The 18,395-nt window shown below is 32.0% G+C and overlaps 1 protein-coding gene across 1 annotated transcript; it reads left to right on the forward strand.

Annotated features, from left to right (window-relative positions):
- The first annotated feature begins 1,716 nt into the window (after window positions 1-1,716).
- On the forward strand, window positions 1,717-17,996 carry LOC127726990 (multiple epidermal growth factor-like domains protein 10). Its single transcript, XM_052234362.1, has 5 exons — window positions 1,717-1,813; window positions 13,111-13,254; window positions 16,016-16,168; window positions 17,373-17,507; window positions 17,845-17,996. The coding sequence occupies exons 1-5, from the start codon at window positions 1,717-1,719 to the stop codon at window positions 17,994-17,996; spliced, it is 681 nt and encodes a 226-aa protein (XP_052090322.1).
- The last annotated feature ends 399 nt before the right edge of the window (window positions 17,997-18,395 follow it).

Here is an 18,395-nt window from a genome sequence, read left to right on the forward strand (position 1 = left end):
CTTATTGGAGTTATTGCCCTTTAATGACGAGAGAAACTAAAAAAATAATGATCAGCAATACAAGATCAACAAAACAGAGATTTTTTAATGAATTCTATTTTCTTCTACAATGTTGGAGAGTGTCCTTTGTTAAATATGCACATAGACCAAGGTGAGCGACACAGGCTCTTTTGAGCCACTAGTTCAAATCATTGTAGAAAATCCAGTAGAAAGCAAAAAATGTGACGTCATAAATGAATTTTTATCAATGCGGAAATAAGATCAAACGTTGGTGATAAAAAAAAAATCAACTGGTCGGGAAAAGTATAAATTGGTTTAGAATTAGAGGAAAATAATACAATGTTTATAAACTGCATATAAAATTAAAAAATGTTTGAGCTGCAAATACGCAATTGTTTGATAAATACACTAACTAGGCAATGGACAGTCAACAAATAGAGTAGGGATTATACGGGAGTTTTGATAAAATCATTTCTAGCAAAAATGACATACAACCATCGGTCTATCTTTAACTGATTGCAAAAATCAATCGGCCCTGCATGTTTGTAGGAGCACCGTTTTGTGGACTTGCATTGGCCACACAGGCATGAGAGAAATTTTGGGCTAAAAAATCAAAACTTTAACAAATGAAAAAAAATAATGCGACTTATTTATGCATAAGAGCGGGGAAAATAATTTCTTGAATTTCTTAAACATAAAAAAAACTAAAATTAACATGAGCACATTATTAGTTCTATCCAAACTAAGATAGCAAGGATCAAATTCCCTTATATGTTCGTTTTACTTATTATTGAAATTAAATGTAGTAAGCATATAAGAAAGAATAAGACTAAAAAAGTTTTTTATTTGCTCCATATTTTAACTTTACTTTTGACTTTTGATTTCTGTTTCTTAATCAATAGTGTGTACAATATCCGTTGAGGTAAAAATAAATTGATTAAAAGCGTATACTTCAGAATTCATGTTCTTACTGAAGAAAAAAGGGAAGTATTTTTTGGAGCAACCTATTGCAAGGTGAAATCTCTGATCCTGTCTACAGTATGTCCTCTTTTTCCAGTTGCAGTCGAAAATCTTGTCCTTTAACTTAATCGACCCATTTCGTTAATTCGTCTCGGTCTAGCGAAATTACATAGAACACTGTTCCCCAGAAGAATTTCAAACAAAATTAGATCAATCTAACAAACCTACTTTTTGTATCTAAAAATACTGAAACTCTTTTGCGTCGACGTTTTTACCCTTAAACCATCCACTCATAATACTCATCGTTGTTTTCGATTTCGCGCCTAGGAGGAATTAATGTTTAATGCCCAGTGGCAAATTAAGATCATAATCAGGACGATAACATGTTAATGCAATATGAACATGAACCCAACGTTGAATTAGCCGACACGCTTGGCGGTATTTTGTTCGTGCTTGGTCAAAACATAATATGTCATGTCATGTCAGTCTAGCCGTACACAATAATCCGACTCCGAGCCTACCATTCTTTTCTCTAACTTTAAATGCTACGAACTTATCGGAAAAGCAGCAAATGTCAATTTTAATCCTTGGTTTGACCGTCTGCAAATATTGTGCTACTGTAAGTGATGTTAGTAATGCTCATGATACGGAACTGTGCGTGTTTGGATATTACATCTGATAACAAAACGTATTGATAATTCACTTTTTCAGAATGCAGCAAAGGAAAATTTGGGTTGGATTGTTCTGAATCTTGTGATGGTTGTATTGAATACATGTGATCGTTTTAATGGTGCATGTGTTGATAAAAGTGGATGTAAACCAGGTTATAAGTATGGACGATACTGTAATAAGAGTAAGTAATGATTGCTTATAATACTTCAATTTCCGTTTAACCAGCAAACTATATCCAAGAAATACAACTATACGAACGACTAGAACTAACAAAAAAGTTATGATCATATATAGGTTTAACTATCATCATTTACCGTGCCGTGTCGTTCAACTTCTAAAAGAATTTAAAACAACTGCTTTTCGCATATATACATATGTTTGGTAAAGAAATAATCAATCCGTTATCGTAGATAAGATACTGTTTTAGATTAAATGAAAAACAATTCTATTTTTAGCTATCGTCGAGTTTGGAAATATCAAAGTATACACCAGAATTATAAGCCAATATTTTCGGTAATACAAGACATTACTACAACAAAGCACGAATATATATCCAATCGATAAAAAGAGTATTAAGAAATCTTCGTTAGGTCTACAAAACCAAAATTTTCTTTAAGTAAAATGTTTTAAAGAAAAATGAATGCCGACACAACAAATGTTCAATTATATATATATATATATTTCCGAAAAAGGTGATGTTATAAAATCGTAATTCAAATGATTAGAAATTGAAAACCGTTTGTGATAGACACAATCTTTTTAATTAAAAATGTTCTAAATGATAAAGCACATTAAATGAAATACAGGGTTACTCCCGAAGGGTCACCCCCATCCCCTGCCATTTAAGAAAGTTTTAATATCTTTGTAAGTGGTCAAGACCCCCACCCCTAAACCATATATATTCTGGTTTGTCATGCTAAGATGATTTGAATGATATACATGGTTAGTCCCCAGAAGCCATCCCGAACCCCTGCCATTTGAGAAAGTTCTATTATCTTGTAAATGGTAGAGATCCCCAACCCCTAAACCATATATATTCTAGTTTGTCATGATATAGCACTTCAAATGAATTACAGGGTTAGTCCCTAGGGGTCACCCCCGTCCCCTGCCATTTAAGAAAGTTCTAATATCTTGTAAGTGGTCAAGATCCCGACCCTAAACCATAGCCCCAGAGGTCATCCCGACCCCCTGCCATTTGAGAATGTTCTAATAGCTTGTAAATGGTCGAGATCCCCACCCCTTGATCATAAATATTCCTGTTGGTCATGTCTCGAACATTTGAATGACATATAGGGTCCGTCCCTAGGGGTTCCCACACCCCCAATGTTCTAATATCTTGTAAATGGTCGAGATCCCCACCCCTAAACCATATATATTCCCGTTCGTCATGTCCCGAACATTTGAATGACGTATAGGGTCAGTCCTCAGAGGTTCCCCTCACCCCCTATGTTCTAATATCTTGTAAATGGTCGAGATCCACACCCCTAAACCATATATATTCTGGTTTGTAATGCCAAGATGATTTGAATGATATACAGGGTTAGTCCCCAGGCATCACTAATGGATATAACTTTACTGGACCAAACCAATTTTCACTGGACTATGCTCAATGTCAGGCGACCCTATGAATTACGAATTATGGGAGCTTCGTACGGGAGACTTCGTAACAGCATCCTGTTACAATCATTTCTTGTTTATTTTTATCGTTATCCGATGTTCTTTCTTCTTGTTAATCTATTTATTTATATTTTTTGAGGAGAAAATATGTTTTAATGTTTTTATTCCATACGCATTGTAGAAGATCACGAGTTTGTGCAGCGCTAAGGTTTAAGTTTCAACAGGATGTTGGACAAGTGATCATTGCATATGTAGTTCAAGCATGCACATTCAGGACGAGATAAATATGAACCTGACTTTGTACTAGACCGACACGCTAATCCAATTTTTTTTTAAAGTGTTAGTTCACAAGGTAACCATGGTAACAGTACACAGAAAGACAAGTCATCCTACCGGGAAATGTTATTATGACTCCGGTCCGAACATTTTGCACTAACTCCTAAATATCGCATGCTTAGCAGAAGGACTGCCAATCTTTGATTTGAACCAACCGAATATCGAACCAAAGATCTCCCGTAGTCGAGGCGAGTACGTTATCATACGGCCATCGAGGCGGTTATGAATATTGTAAATACACATACATGTACATGTATATTCAACCCATTTGAAACAAGAATATGTGATCATTAGACACCGTGCTCCCGCACATTATCAAATCTCTATTTTAAGTAAACCACTTAATCAGGGTAAAAACATAGTTTGGTTTATAATATCAAATGTTTTAAATTTAAAACGGGACGCGTGAATGAACGGACGCAGAAACTAGAAAGTAGCATCCCTTTGATATCATGAGTTGGTCATGAAAATATAAATATTTTACTTAACAAAATTGCAATAAAATATTCCACAGATGTCCGTTTTTCAGACGTATTTGTATAAGCTGAACGCAAAACACTTCATAAACATATTTTGTGAGCAATTACGTTAAGTTACGTATGCAAACTCCTCATATAACTCATGCATCTTTATAATTAAGAAACAATAAGTAAATATAATAACTGATTTAGTAAAGTGCAATCAATTGTTTTCTTGATAAATTCCATCTTATCAAATTTGACAGTAAGATGATTAAGTTCTATCAGATACAGAAACATCAGTTATCTGAATTTCTCCCTCTGACAAAAGTATCTTGCAATAAATCATATAAATGATAGAACTTTACGAAAAAAAAGTTAGTCGTGTACACTTTGATATTTCGGCATGTTTGAGGCCCCTGTTTCAAACTTATAACTTCTAATTAAAATATGAGAACATCATCTCGCTTCAGATTTCATTTTTTTTTTTTATTCTTTTTAAGTTAATTTTGATTTAGTAGTTTTAAGAATTTATCCATTGAGAACTAAATATGTGGGCCAAGTTAAATGACTGGTCGGTGCGTTTGATTAACCATAACTGGATTATTTATTCCCTTAACAGGTTGTTGTTTATAAAATCATCCAGAATCTAATAACAAAATATGTAATGATTTGAAATAGCAGATTGCTTTGATTTTTTTAAAACAATTATTCCAACAAAATATGTGCAAAATGAACATGGAGTTTATGCTCCCCATCGTCATGCATCACTGCAATAGGCCGAGACACGTTCAGGTAGGTTGGTTATGTCGAGTTTTGTCATTTTATTGGAAATCTCTAGGACAACGTGATATAACATAAAAAAAGAGACTGAACTATGAGGAATATGAAACTGCTTTATCTACACTGTTAAAATGGAAACCCTTGATAATATATCATCAGGACTCTTTCAAACTTGCACAATGGACGCACATTTCAGCAGACAACGACAAAAAGTTTTGAAAAAAAAAACGTTAAAAAAAATAAAAACTAGAACAAAAACATAGAAAAAAGAAACAGTTTTGATCTTTATTTTGTTCCCTTTCAAAATGTTGCTTTACGTTTTAAATGAATAATGTACTGCATTGTCACAATGTAGGCACTTACCTATACATCCTGTTGTTTTGATGATTGTGTGGATAGGCACTTTGGAACCAATTGCACACAAATGTTTTACTGTTTGAACAACCAGTGTGAAAATACCAGTGGTAACTGCTTTGATGGCGGCTACAAAAAGGGTTGACATGTTGAAAGTAAAAATTATATCACTATCATTTATGCACAAAGAAATAGTTGTCTTTGTTAATCTTCTTTAAAAATGTAATACTTTTGTCACTGAGAGCAAATTACCAATACCCACTGCTTAAATTCATAATGAGAGCGGGATGTAAATATTAGAATTCGTAATTTCGAATGGTAAATTTAGGCCGTGTTATGATTCAATATATACTTATATACTTAATTGTTTATTTGAAGCTTGTGAGGATTGGCATTTTGGAACCAACTGCACAAAAATTTGCTACTGTTTGAACAACCCGTGTGATAAATCCAGTGGCAATTGTTTAGATGGCGGCTGCAAAAAGGGGTGGCATGGCCAATCGTGTGATAAAAGTAAGAATTATATCACTATCATATATGCATGAACAAATAATTGTCTTCGTTTATTTCCTGTAATTATTTAATACTGTTGTTCTTAAGAGCATAATACCAATATCAACTGCTTTAAATTATATAGTTCTAATAAGATCGTGAGGCAAATATCAGAGTTTGAATGGTAAATTAAGGCCGTGTTATGATTTAATTAATTAATGTCATGATTAGTATACTCAACAGACTGTCTGCAAATATGGTGCTACTGTAGGTGTTGTTAGTATTGTTCATGATACAAAACTGTACGTGTTTGAATATTATATCTGATAACAAATCGTATATCAAAATAATTAACTTTTTCAGCGTGCAGCAAAGGAACATTTGGGTTTGATTGTTCTGAATCTTGTGATGGTTGTATTGAAAATACATGTGATCGTTTTAATGGTGAATGTGTTGATAGTACTGGGTGTAAGGCAGGCTATGAGTATGGACGATATTGCAATGAGAGTAAGTTATTATTGCTTATAATTCTAGTACAATATCGCACAATATCGCCTATTCTACACGGTCCGATACACATTTTGCTCTTAAAGACGAAACCAGTATAATAATCATAAAACACCAATGTAATAATTCAGATTATTAAGAATCTATCTTGATAATTTCTTTTAATTGCCGCTCTACCGTACCTTTGAGACTGGTTATTGCCAACAATCCAATTTAGATCGATACGTCGCTTAAATTTAAACTAAATATTCAAAGACTATTAAAACCATTCACTGGAATTTTCTTCCATATCCAATGATTTTTACGTGATGAAAATTGACAGTAATCAGGTATTTTATATTCATCACGTGGTTCTCCAGATTCCTGCCTTAATGTTCACTGACATAGGATCACGTAAAAACACGGAACTCTTAATTATTATATGTTCGATTTGAATTAAATTTCATGGCCTTGATAATGACATTTTTTATCACTATACTTTGCAGATGAACGCTCCATTATTCTATATCTTGAATGCTTATTTTTTTCGTTATCCGATGTTCTGTCTCCTTGTTTATCTATTTATATACATTTTTTGTGGGGAAAAGATATTTTAGAAGGATATTTTACAGACAAGTTCAGAAAGGTCGAAATCAATGTTTGTCAGAATTTGTCTCTTGAAAGTTGAAAATTTAGTCAAGAGCTGTCGCTTCCAATTAATTTCTATGTCAAAGTATTTTCAAATCCATTATCAAAATTGTAGATAACAAAATACTAATATATGTTGTGTTTTAGAAGGTGTGCCCGATTAAGGATTGATATGTGTTGTCTTGTCTATTAAGTTAAGGAGAATGACAATTTAAGTGCTATATGAATCCAAATACAAAAGACATTTTCGGGCAAAATATTTGATATTCCTTGCAGTACTTTTACTTATAGTTTTTTATCCATTTTATTGATAAACAATTTTTAGAGGGTCTCTGAATTAGTTTTTTACTACATACGTTATTGAAGTGTATGTGTGTTTCATAAGTGAAAAACATAAAAACTAATAAGATTATAAGTTTCCAATAAAAATCCAGTCAAAAAAGCACGCTTATATTTTCCTTTTTAATGTTTTTATTCCCTATGCAATGTAAAAGATCACGAGTTTGCACAGCTCTAAAATATAAGTTTAAACAGGATGTTGGACCATAAGTATATGTAGTTCAAGTATACACATTCAGGACGAGATGAATATGAACCCGACTTTGTACTAGACCGACACGCTTATCCAATTTTTTTAAAGCACTAGTTCACAAGGTAACAGTACACATGAAGACATGTCATTCTATCGGGACATATTATTCATGTTATTTTGACTCTGGACCAAACATTTTTTTGCACTTACTCTTAAATATAGCTTGCTTAGCAGAGGGGCTGCCAATCTTTGAGTTGATACATCCGAGGATTGAACCAAAGAACCGTAGTCGAGGCGAGTACGTTATCATACGGCCATCGAGGCGGTTATGAATATAATAAATACACTAACATGTATATGTATATTCAAACCATTTGAAACAAGATTATGTGGTCATTAGACACTGTGCTCTCTCACATTATCACATCTCTATGTTAAGTAAACCACTTAATCAGGGTAAAACCCTAATATGCTTTATAACCTTATTTTTTTTTTAATTTGAAACGGGACAGATGAATGAACAGACGTACAAACTAGGAAATAACATCTCTTTGATATCATAAGTTTGTCATGAAAATAAAAATATTTTATTTAACACAATTGGAATCAAATATTACATACATGTCCGTTTTTCGCACGTATTTGTGTAAGCTGAACGCAAAATATTTCTTAAGCACATTTTGTGAGCAATTACGTTAAATTACATTTGTACGTATGCAAACTCTTCATAGAACCCATGCGTTTTTTATAATTAAGAAAAAAGACGTAATTATAATTACTGATTTAGTAAATGGTCATCAATTGTTTTCTCGAAGATACATCCTAGCAAATTATAACTTATCAAATTATACAGAAAGATGATAAAGTTCCATCAGATACAGATACATCAGTTATCTGAATTTCTCCCTCTGACAAAAGTATCTTGAAATAAATGATATAAGTATACGAAAAAGAAGTAAGTCGCGTACACTTTTGATATTCCGGCGTGTTTGAAACCCCTGTGACAACCTTATAACTTATAAATAAAATATGAGAACATCATCTCGCTTTTGATTTAATTATTTTATTCTTTTAAGCTAAATTTTGATTTTAAAACTTTTAAGAATTTATCCTTTGAGAACTAAATATATGGGTCAAGTTAAATGACCAAGTAATGGTCGGTGCGTTTGATTACCTGTAACTGGATTAATTATTCCCTTAAAAGTTTGTTGCTTATAAAATCATCCAGAATCTAACAAAATATGTAAAGATTTGAAATAGAAAATTGTGTTGATTTTTGAAAAACAATTATTCCTACAAAATATGTGTATTCAACGCAAAAATATCAATGAGTCTACGATCCCCTCCGTCATTGTAGGTTGGTTATGTCGAGTTTCGTCATTTTATAGGAAATCTCGAAAAAACAACGTGATATAACATAAAAAGGACTGAACTATGCGGATTATGAAACTGCATGATCTACTCCACCATTTTCTACATAAAGAAATGCCTGTACCAAGTCAGGAATATGACAGTTGTTTTCCATTCGTTGGGTGTGCTTGAAAGTTTGATTTTGTCATTTTAGAAAGGACTTTCCGTTTTGAATTACCCTTGGAGTTCGGTATTTTTGTTATTTTATTTTTTTCTGTTCTGTGTCAAACTTTCACAACATGCACAAGGGACGTACAATTAAGAAGACAACGACAAAAGTTTTGAAAAAAAAAAAAAAAAAAAAAATACAAACTAGAACAAAAACAAAGAAAAAAAAAAACCTAAAAAAAACAGTGTTATCTATATTTTGTTCCCGCTCAAAATGTTGCTTTAGTTTTAAATGAAAAATGAACTGCAATTTTGTCACAATGTAGGCACTTATGTATACATATTATTATTTTGATGATTGTGTGGATTGGCACTTTGGATCCAATTGCACAAAACATTTTTTACTGTTTGAACAACCCGAATGAAAATTCTTCTGGAAATTGCTTTAATGGCAGCTGCAAAGGCTGGTGTGGTATCACTGTGTCCAAACTACCCTTGCAAAAATGATTGGACTCGATGGTATCTAAAATCCGGCACGGTGACATAACATCAATAGACAGACAAAAGGTAGTTTTCTGTTTATTTATTTGTTATTCTTATGATATCGAAGAATATATATACATATATAACTATCTTCTATTGTGAGATGTAATAATTTCTACAACCGTTCTAGATTAGTAGAGAAATAAGTACAAATGCACGTCAAAATGACGAATTGAGTGAACCTTGCCTCGAATTTGTTTAATTTCTCATTAAATTGTTCACATGGTACGGAAAGAAAGGTACGGAAAGAAAGATATTGAGATGGAGATTGCAAAACTAGTCACTTTGAGCACCACAATACTTTTATTTCTGTGTATGGAACGAAAGAAACGGGTCATGTCAAAATGGAAGCACCCGGTTTTGTCAATGTGTACAACCCGGTTTTGTCCTTGATTTCACAAGGCAGAACCCGATTTTGTCAAAGAAAAAAAAATGCATAATTGCATAACATAATTGAACCTCAGCGTTTAAAAGGAGTTTTGTGGCTGGTTGGAAAACGATTTCTCACAGAGGACAACTTATTATTTATTTGAATCTTCAAACACTTGAATTCCTACTTTATTGGAACAAAAATAATTATAATTATTATTTTGCTTTGCATTTAAAAAAAAATACTCTTACTGCGAAATAGATAGAAATGAAGGTTAAACCGCAAATTGAGGTTTAAGCTCTCTATATGTTTTTTTTATATGAATTATGTAAATTTGAGTGTTTAAACTTAAAATTAGAGTTCATGGTTTTAAAAATTGAAGGACGCACATTTGATATGTTATTTTCTTGCACAACAGGATGGTTATCTTTATAAGTAATCTAGGGGTGTAATCTTTCCTATGATCGTTTAAAATAAATCTTCTTAGGGCTAAATGTTCATTTTAAGGCATGATAATCAGACAAATGTATATATGCATGCAGAATCGCCATAGAAAATGAATGTTTATGGTGAGAAAAGGATTACAATAATCATGCATTAAAAATCAAATCTATTTATCCCCAATTGTAACTATAATACTAAGTATAAATTAGAATAATAGTTTCAGGCCATCAAGCAATTCTGTTATCTCTCCATTGTGTTATGATTATCGTAAATTGACAATATATAGTGACGGATTCAGTTTTTAAGTAGGCGTAATTCAAACGGCTTACATACCACAGAGCGTAGCGAAGCGAACAATGTTTTGGACGAATTTATGCTAAAATAAATCGTAAAGAAAAAGATTTAATATTTTTTGGGCCATCAAAGGTGGGGTAGGGGGCGTGCGACCTATACGCCGCCTGGATTCGCCACTGATGTTATACAACTAAATCGTAAACCAACTTAAAATTTTATAAGAACTAAGAAACCAGGGACACCCGCAAAATTGGATGTATGTGAGTAGGATTATCATGTTTATTCTAAAAATTCACATTGATATTTTGGAATTGTCGGAATGCGAGACCAAGGGATGCGGCTTGAACTATTTGTATGAAGCTTTATATGTCAGAAGTTAGCAGGTTTGACTACAACAAACCTCGTACACAGATCTTTTATGTAACGATGTTTCTATCTGTCATATATATGTCCATTGCCCTTGACATCATTTTCATGGTTCATCTATTTCCTTACAAAATGAATAGCTGATAAAGGCTGATATCTATGATCAAGGTTAACATTTCGTGTTCAAGTCCGCATCTCTAATATCATAAGTAATAGGTCAACTATTTGCTTGTATGGCGCAAATGACTATTTATGTGAGCTTGAACTTATTTTCTTGATTTATTGGTAAATGTTAAGTTTTATATTTTTTGTTGGTTTTTTGTTGGTTTGTTTTAATGATTGTAATGTGTTCATGTCCGTCTGGCAGGTTTTATCAGACTTTGACTTTTTTTTATGGTTCCATGAACCATGTTAATTTTATGTGATACTATTATTTAATTATTTATCTTACAGACCTTCAAAATAAATTCAATAACGATCATTCTAGCAGTCGCGACATGTCAGTGCGTACAGTCACTCTTGTATAAATAATACGTAGTATTCATTTTTGTTAAAAAAAAACGCAATTGAAGTTATTTTGCCATGTATGATTAGTTTATCTCGTTCGTGTAAGCCTTAATTATGAATTGTTAGACATTTTTTTCATTCAAGAACGGTGCAATCTCGTTTGGAATTCTTGGTTGGTTTTAGCTTACCTGACCCCAAGGGAAATATGAGTTTTTTTTCATCACTTGGCCCCTGTCGGTCGTCGTCTTCCGTTAATTTTTTACATAATTTCTCCTCTGAAATTACTGGGCTACAATACATTTAACAAACCTTATCCACAACCTTATGTAGGTTTTAAAAGGTCTAACGAACTTATGTTTAACTGTTTTCATCATCATTGGGGTATCTAGTTTAAAAAGTTTTTGATGACCCCGCTTGTCAACAAAGATGGCCGACATGGGTTAAAATAGAACATAGGGGGATGCAAGTTTTCTCTATTATTTTTGTAAAACAGCTATAGATAGAGAAAATTTAACAGGAACAGATATGTTCACATTGTTGAGCTCTACCTTTTGTCCATATACATCAAAACTCTCACACGAACTCTTATAGAAGTTAATGTCCTCGAATGACAAATTTCTTCTTTTTTCCATTTCTGTCTATTATCTTTAAATATATAAAAGTTATATCCATAGCAAAAATGATCAGCAAGACAATATATACGAATAAGTCGACTTGGTCGATATCCTTGTAAGCATTATTGACCTTTAATTACGATTTTTACCATTTCTTTGCGTTTTTGCCAATTATCTTACAAAAATCTTCTCCTCTTTAACAATGTAATTAAACTTGTCCACAGGCTTTATTGAGGTATCTGGTTTGAAAACCCACATGATCAGCCATTTGTAAATTTATTTTTTGTTTCAGAATACCGGTGTTAACGTTGCTTTTCATAAAATAAACAAAACCGGGTTCTATACAAAGACAAAACCGGGCGCTTCTATTTTGACATGACCCATTTCTTTCGTTCCATACGCAGAAATACAACTATTTAGGTGCTCAAAGTGACTAGTTTTGCAATCTCCATCTCAATATCTTTCTTTCCGTACCATGTGAACAATTTAACGAGAAATTAAACAAATTCGAGGCAAGGTTCACATAATTTGTAATTTTGACGTGCATTTTTACTTATTTCTCCGTTAATCTAGAACGGTTGTAGAAATTATTACATCTCACAATAGAAAATAGTTATATATGTATATATATTCTTCGATATCATAAAAACAACAAATAAATAAACAGAAAACTACCTTTTCTCTGTCTATTGATGCTCCGTAACCGTGCCGGATATTAGACACCATCGAGTCCAAACATTTTTTGCCAGGGTAATTTAGACATAGAGGATATATTGTTTGATGAAAGTAAGAATTATATCATTATCATTTATACACAAAGAAAAAGTTGTATTCGTTTATCTCCTGTAATAATTTAATACTTTTGTCCTTGAGAGCCAATTACCAATATATAAACTGCTTTACTTTATATTAAGATCGGGATGCAAATATTAGCTCGAATGGTAAATTAAGGCGGTATTATAATTAAATTATCTTATGTCATGATTATTGTACTCAGCAGACCGTCCACAAATATTGTGCTACTGAAGGTGTTGTTAGTATTGTTCATGATTCGAAACTCTGCTTGTTTGAATATTATATCTGATAACAAAACGTATTAATGATTAACTGTTTCAGCGTGTAGCACAGGAAAATATGGGTTGGATTGTTCTGAATCTTGTGATGATTGTATTGAAAGTAAATGTGATCGTTTGAATGGTGATTGTTTTTATAGTTATGGATGTAAACCAGGCTACGAGTATGGACGATACTGTAATAGGAGTAAGTAATACTTGCTTATAAAACTTCTGTTAAACCAGCAAACTATATCCAAGTAATACAACTTTATACGAACGACTAGACCTAATAAAAATGTAATGGTCATTTGTACATGATGTAGTTCTAACTATCATCATTTACCGTGTCGTTCAACGTCTAAAAGAACTTAAAACAACCGCTTCTTACATATATACATATTTTTGATAAGTTATAGATAATGCATATTTTAAGGTTTGTCTTGTCGTAGAACACACCAAGGGGTGTCAGGATTGATCAAATGAAAGACCGACCGTAGGGAGGACTTTCTTTTGGCAATCCTGACACCCCGAGGTGTGTTCTACGACAAGAAAAAACCATAAAATATGCATTATCTGAATTAAATACCGTCAAAAAAATATTGTTTTTATAAAGATTTGCAAAATTTAGCATCCTATTTTACCTACCACACTAAAGTTGGATATTCCTTTCTAAAGCTTTCAGGTTTTAATACGCCCTACGGCTCATTTAGAATGTGAAATAAAACTTACTAATTAATCTAGATATAAACCTTAGAAATTATTATCCATTCACAATAAAAAATATTACTGTAACTGTACGAAGTAAGACACAAATGAATTGTTACCATCTGATAAAGGTGTATGAAAAAAACAAGACACTTTGTAAGTAATTTATTGTACCAACTTAGTTTATGGAAAGGGGGAGGTGCTATGTTTTTTTTTTTTTGTCTATTTGTAATGACATTTCATCGCGGAAAAGTGATTATTTTTTTAACAATTTTAATTGAATCGAATGAAATATTCAGAATGATTTTCTTTTGAATAGCAATACATTTTTTAACAGATAATCAGGATATAATTATATACCCTTCCCCAACCCGACCTCATTGTGAGGTACATGAATGTTATTCAATAGAATATAAGAATATTTTATTAGTTAATCGTTTGATAGAGTAAAAAAGTTAAGAACTGGCACGTAGGGGTACGAAATCGTAATACATGTTACACGAAAACGAAAATCAATGTAATGTAGGTCACAGTACGATTTCCTATTCAGTGTGTATCGTCCTGAACATGCATGAAATATTTGCCACTGGACGTTAAGTTACCATCAATCAATCAACCTATTCAGTGTGAATCAATAAGATTTTCAAAATCTTACACACGAATATGTTATATCTGGCTTTATTTTAAAGTGATTTGAAAGTTTTACATTAAAATTCATCTCGCATATATGATAATATCTCTGTATTGTAGCGATAAATTAACAAAACTTCACATTATTTGTTTCTAAAAATAAAATTCGGGCAATGACAATTTTTTTTAAAACTATCATAAATTGAACTTTAAAAAATAAATTCCCAAATCGGCAACAAAAACTATCAGACGAATATAATTTTGAAGTAAATTATAGTTTGCTTTTTTATCAAGGAAAATAATGACCTCACACAGATCATTATGTTATGCCTTGGAGAATATTTCATTGAAACATGGTATCGTCCGGGTTGATCCTTCGAAAGAATGACCTATCGTTCTGAAAGAAAATAACTCCATATAGGTATATAAAGAAATAATAAATCCCTTATCGTAAATAAGATACTCTTTTAGATTGAATGAAAAATAGTTCTACTATCAGCTATCGTCGAGTTTGAAATATCAAAGTATGCACCAGAATTATAAGTCAATGTTTTCTGTAGTACCATGCATTACTACAACAAAGCACGATTATATATGCTATCGATGAAAAGAATATTAAGAAACTAAAAAACCAAAATATTCTTTAACAAGTTTAAGTAAAAAGTCTTAAAGAAAAATGAATCCTGACGCAACAAAAGGTCAATGATATATGTATCATACCAAGAAGAGGTGCAATATAATCGTATTGACAAATTTTCGGCTCAACAAATGGCAATCTTCAGTGTCAATTTTTTAATCAAATGTAATAGAATACTAGTTGTTTATGTTAACTTCTTCGTATATTACCATCTTCTATCACTTTCGTTGCGGAAATCTTTAGACTATATAATGTTGTCCGTATTTGCACAATATCGCCTATTCTAGACGGTTCGATACAAATTTTGCTTGTAAAACGAAACAAGTATTATAACACACCAATGTTATACTTCAGGTAATTAAGAATTTTGACAATTTCTATAATTGCAGCTCTTTAAAGTTTGTAAAGAAACACACAAAAAACATAGTTCCATAATACAACGTAATAACACATAAAAAGAGACTTAACTATGCGGAAAATATAACAGCATGATCTTCTCTGTTAAACTTGAAATTCCTGATTATATATCATCAGGACTCTTTCAAACTTGCACACGAGACATATATTCAAGCAGGCAACAAGGACAACACGTTTGGAACAAAACCTAAAGAAATAAAAACTAGAACAAAAACGAAGAAAAACAAACATGACTGATCTATATGTTGCTCTTACTCAAAATGTTGCTTTACGTTTAAAATAAAGAATGTACTGCGATTTTGTCACAATGTACACACATATATATGCATATTAATGTTTTGAAGCTTGTGTGGATTGGCACTTTGAAGCCAATTGCACAAAAATGTGTTACTTTTTGAACAACCCGTGTAAACATTTTAGTGGTATTTACTTTGATGGAGGCTTCAAAAAGGGCTGGCATGGTAAATCGTGTGATGATCTACGAATATTGTGTTACTGTATGTGTTAGTATTGTTCATGATACGAAACTCTTCGTGTTTGAATATTATATCTGATAACAAAATGTATTAATATTTAGCTACTCCAAAGTGCGACAAAGGCAAATTTGGGTTGTATTGTACTGAATCTTGTGATGGCTGTATTGAAAGTATATGTAATCGTTGTGATGGTGTATGTATTGATAGTAGTGGATGTAAACCAGGGTATGAATATAGACCGTACTGTAATAAGAGTAAGTAATGCTTGCTTATAAGGCTTCCATTTCCGTTAAACCAACAAACTATATCAAAGGATTACAACTTTATACGAACGACTAGACCTAACAAAAATGTTATGGTCATATAGAGGTCTAAATTTCATCATTCACCGTGTCAGTCAACTTCTAAAAAAAATTGAAACAACAGCGCCTTACATATATACAAATGTTTTGTAAAGAAATAATAAATCCCTTATCGATAATAAGATACTGTTTTAGATTAAACAAAAAATAATTATATTTTCAGCTCTAGTCGGAAATATCAGAGTATGCACCAGAATTATAAGTCAGTGTTTTCTGTAGTACAAGACATTATTCCAACAAAGCAGGATTATATATGCAATCGATGAAAAGAGTATAAAGAAATATTCGTCTATATAGGTTTACAACACCAAAATATTCTTTAAGTAATATGTGTTACACAGAAAAATGAATGCTGGCGCAACAAATGTTCAATTGTATATACATACGAAGAAGATGAGATTATGAAATCGTATTGACAAATTTTCGGCTCAACAAATGGCCTTCTTTTGTGTCTATTTATCAAATGAAAAACAATACTAGGTGTTTATGTTAACTTTTTCGTATATTACCATCTTCTATAACTTTCGTTGCACATATCTCAGGGTTTTTATAATGTTGTCCTTTTCTGTATAATATCGCCTATTTCAGACTGTCTGATACAATTTTTTCTCGAAAAAACCAAACAAGTGTTATAACATACCAATGTTATACTTCGGGTAATTAAGAATTTCATTTTGACAATTCTTTCAATTTCTGCTCTTCAAAATTTTATAATGAACACATTTGTCAAGTAACAATAAAAAAATAAACATAGTTTCATAATACAACGTAATATAACATAAAAAGAGACTGAACTATGTGGAATATGAAACTTTATGATCTAGTCTGTAAAGAATGAAACCCCTGATAATCTATCATTAGGACTCTTTCAAACTTGAACACGGGACATACATTTCAGCAGACAACAACGACTAAACCTTTTTGAAAAAACTTTAAAAAAAACATTGACAAACTAGAACAAAAAAAAACCCTAAAAAAATCAGTGCTCATTTTTATTTTGCTCCCACTCAAAATGTTGCTTTACTTTTAAAATGAAGAATATACTGCAATCTTCTCACAATGTACGCACATATATATGCATATTGTTGTTTTGAAGCTTGTATGGATTGGCACTTTGGAACCAATTGCACAAAAATGTGTTACTGTTTGAACAACCCGTGTGAAAAAATCAGTGGTATTTGCTCTGATGGCGGCTGCAAAAAGGGATGGCATGGTCAATCGTGCGATGAAGGTAAGAATTATATCACTATCATATATGCACAAAGAAATAGTTGTTTTCGTTTATATCCTGCAATATTTTAATACGTTTATTCTTAAAAGTCGTATACTAATATCATCTGCTTTTATTTATAATAAGATCGTGATGCATATATTAGAGTTCGAATGGTAAATTAAGGCAGTGGTGTTATGAATGATCTAATTAATTAATGTCATGATTATTGTACTTTACAGTCCGTTTGCAAGTATTGTGCTTCTTTAGGTGTTATTAGTATTGTTCGTGATACGAAACTCAGCGTGTTTAAATATTCCATCTGATAACAAAATATATTGATAATTAACTTTTTCAGAGTGTAGCAAAGGATCATTTGGGTTGGATTGTTCTGAATCTTGTGATGGTTGTATTGAAAATGCATGTGATCGTTTTAATGGTGAATGTGTTGATAGTAGTGGATGTAAACCAGGCTATGAGCATAGACCGTACTATAATAAAAGTGAGTAATGCTTGCTTATGATAATTCCATTACCGTTAAACAAGCAACCTTATATCCAAGTTATACAACTGTATACGAACGAGGAGACATAACACAAATGTTGTGGTCATATGTAGGTACAATTTTTATCATTAACATTGTCGTTCAACTTCTAAAAGAACTCAAAACAACTGCTCCTTACCCACATACATATCTTTGATAAAGAAATAATAAATCCCTGATCGTAGATAAGATACTTTTTTAGATTAAATGAAAATTAATTCTATTTTCGTCGAATTTGGAAATATCAATGATCAAAGTATACACCAGAATTTTAACTCAATGTTTTCTGTAGTAGAAGACATTACTCCATCAAACCATGATTATATACAATCCATGAAAATATTATTTAGAAATCTTCGTTAGGT

This window comes from Mytilus californianus, unplaced genomic scaffold, assembly GCF_021869535.1.
Source record: "Mytilus californianus isolate M0D057914Y unplaced genomic scaffold, xbMytCali1.0.p SCAF_19, whole genome shotgun sequence".
NCBI lineage: Eukaryota > Metazoa > Mollusca > Bivalvia > Mytilida > Mytilidae > Mytilus > Mytilus californianus.

Excerpts from the sequence above, each read along its gene's own strand:
- LOC127726990 (XM_052234362.1), top strand. The coding sequence starts at position 1,717 with ATGGTTGTATTGAATACATGTGATCGTTTTAATGGTGCATGTGTTGAT. Across the intron at positions 16,169-17,372 it reads TAGACCGTACTGTAATAAGA|CTTGTATGGATTGGCACTTT; the intron begins GTAAGTAATGCT and ends GTTGTTTTGAAG. Across the intron at positions 17,508-17,844 it reads TGGTCAATCGTGCGATGAAG|AGTGTAGCAAAGGATCATTT; the intron begins GTAAGAATTATA and ends TAACTTTTTCAG.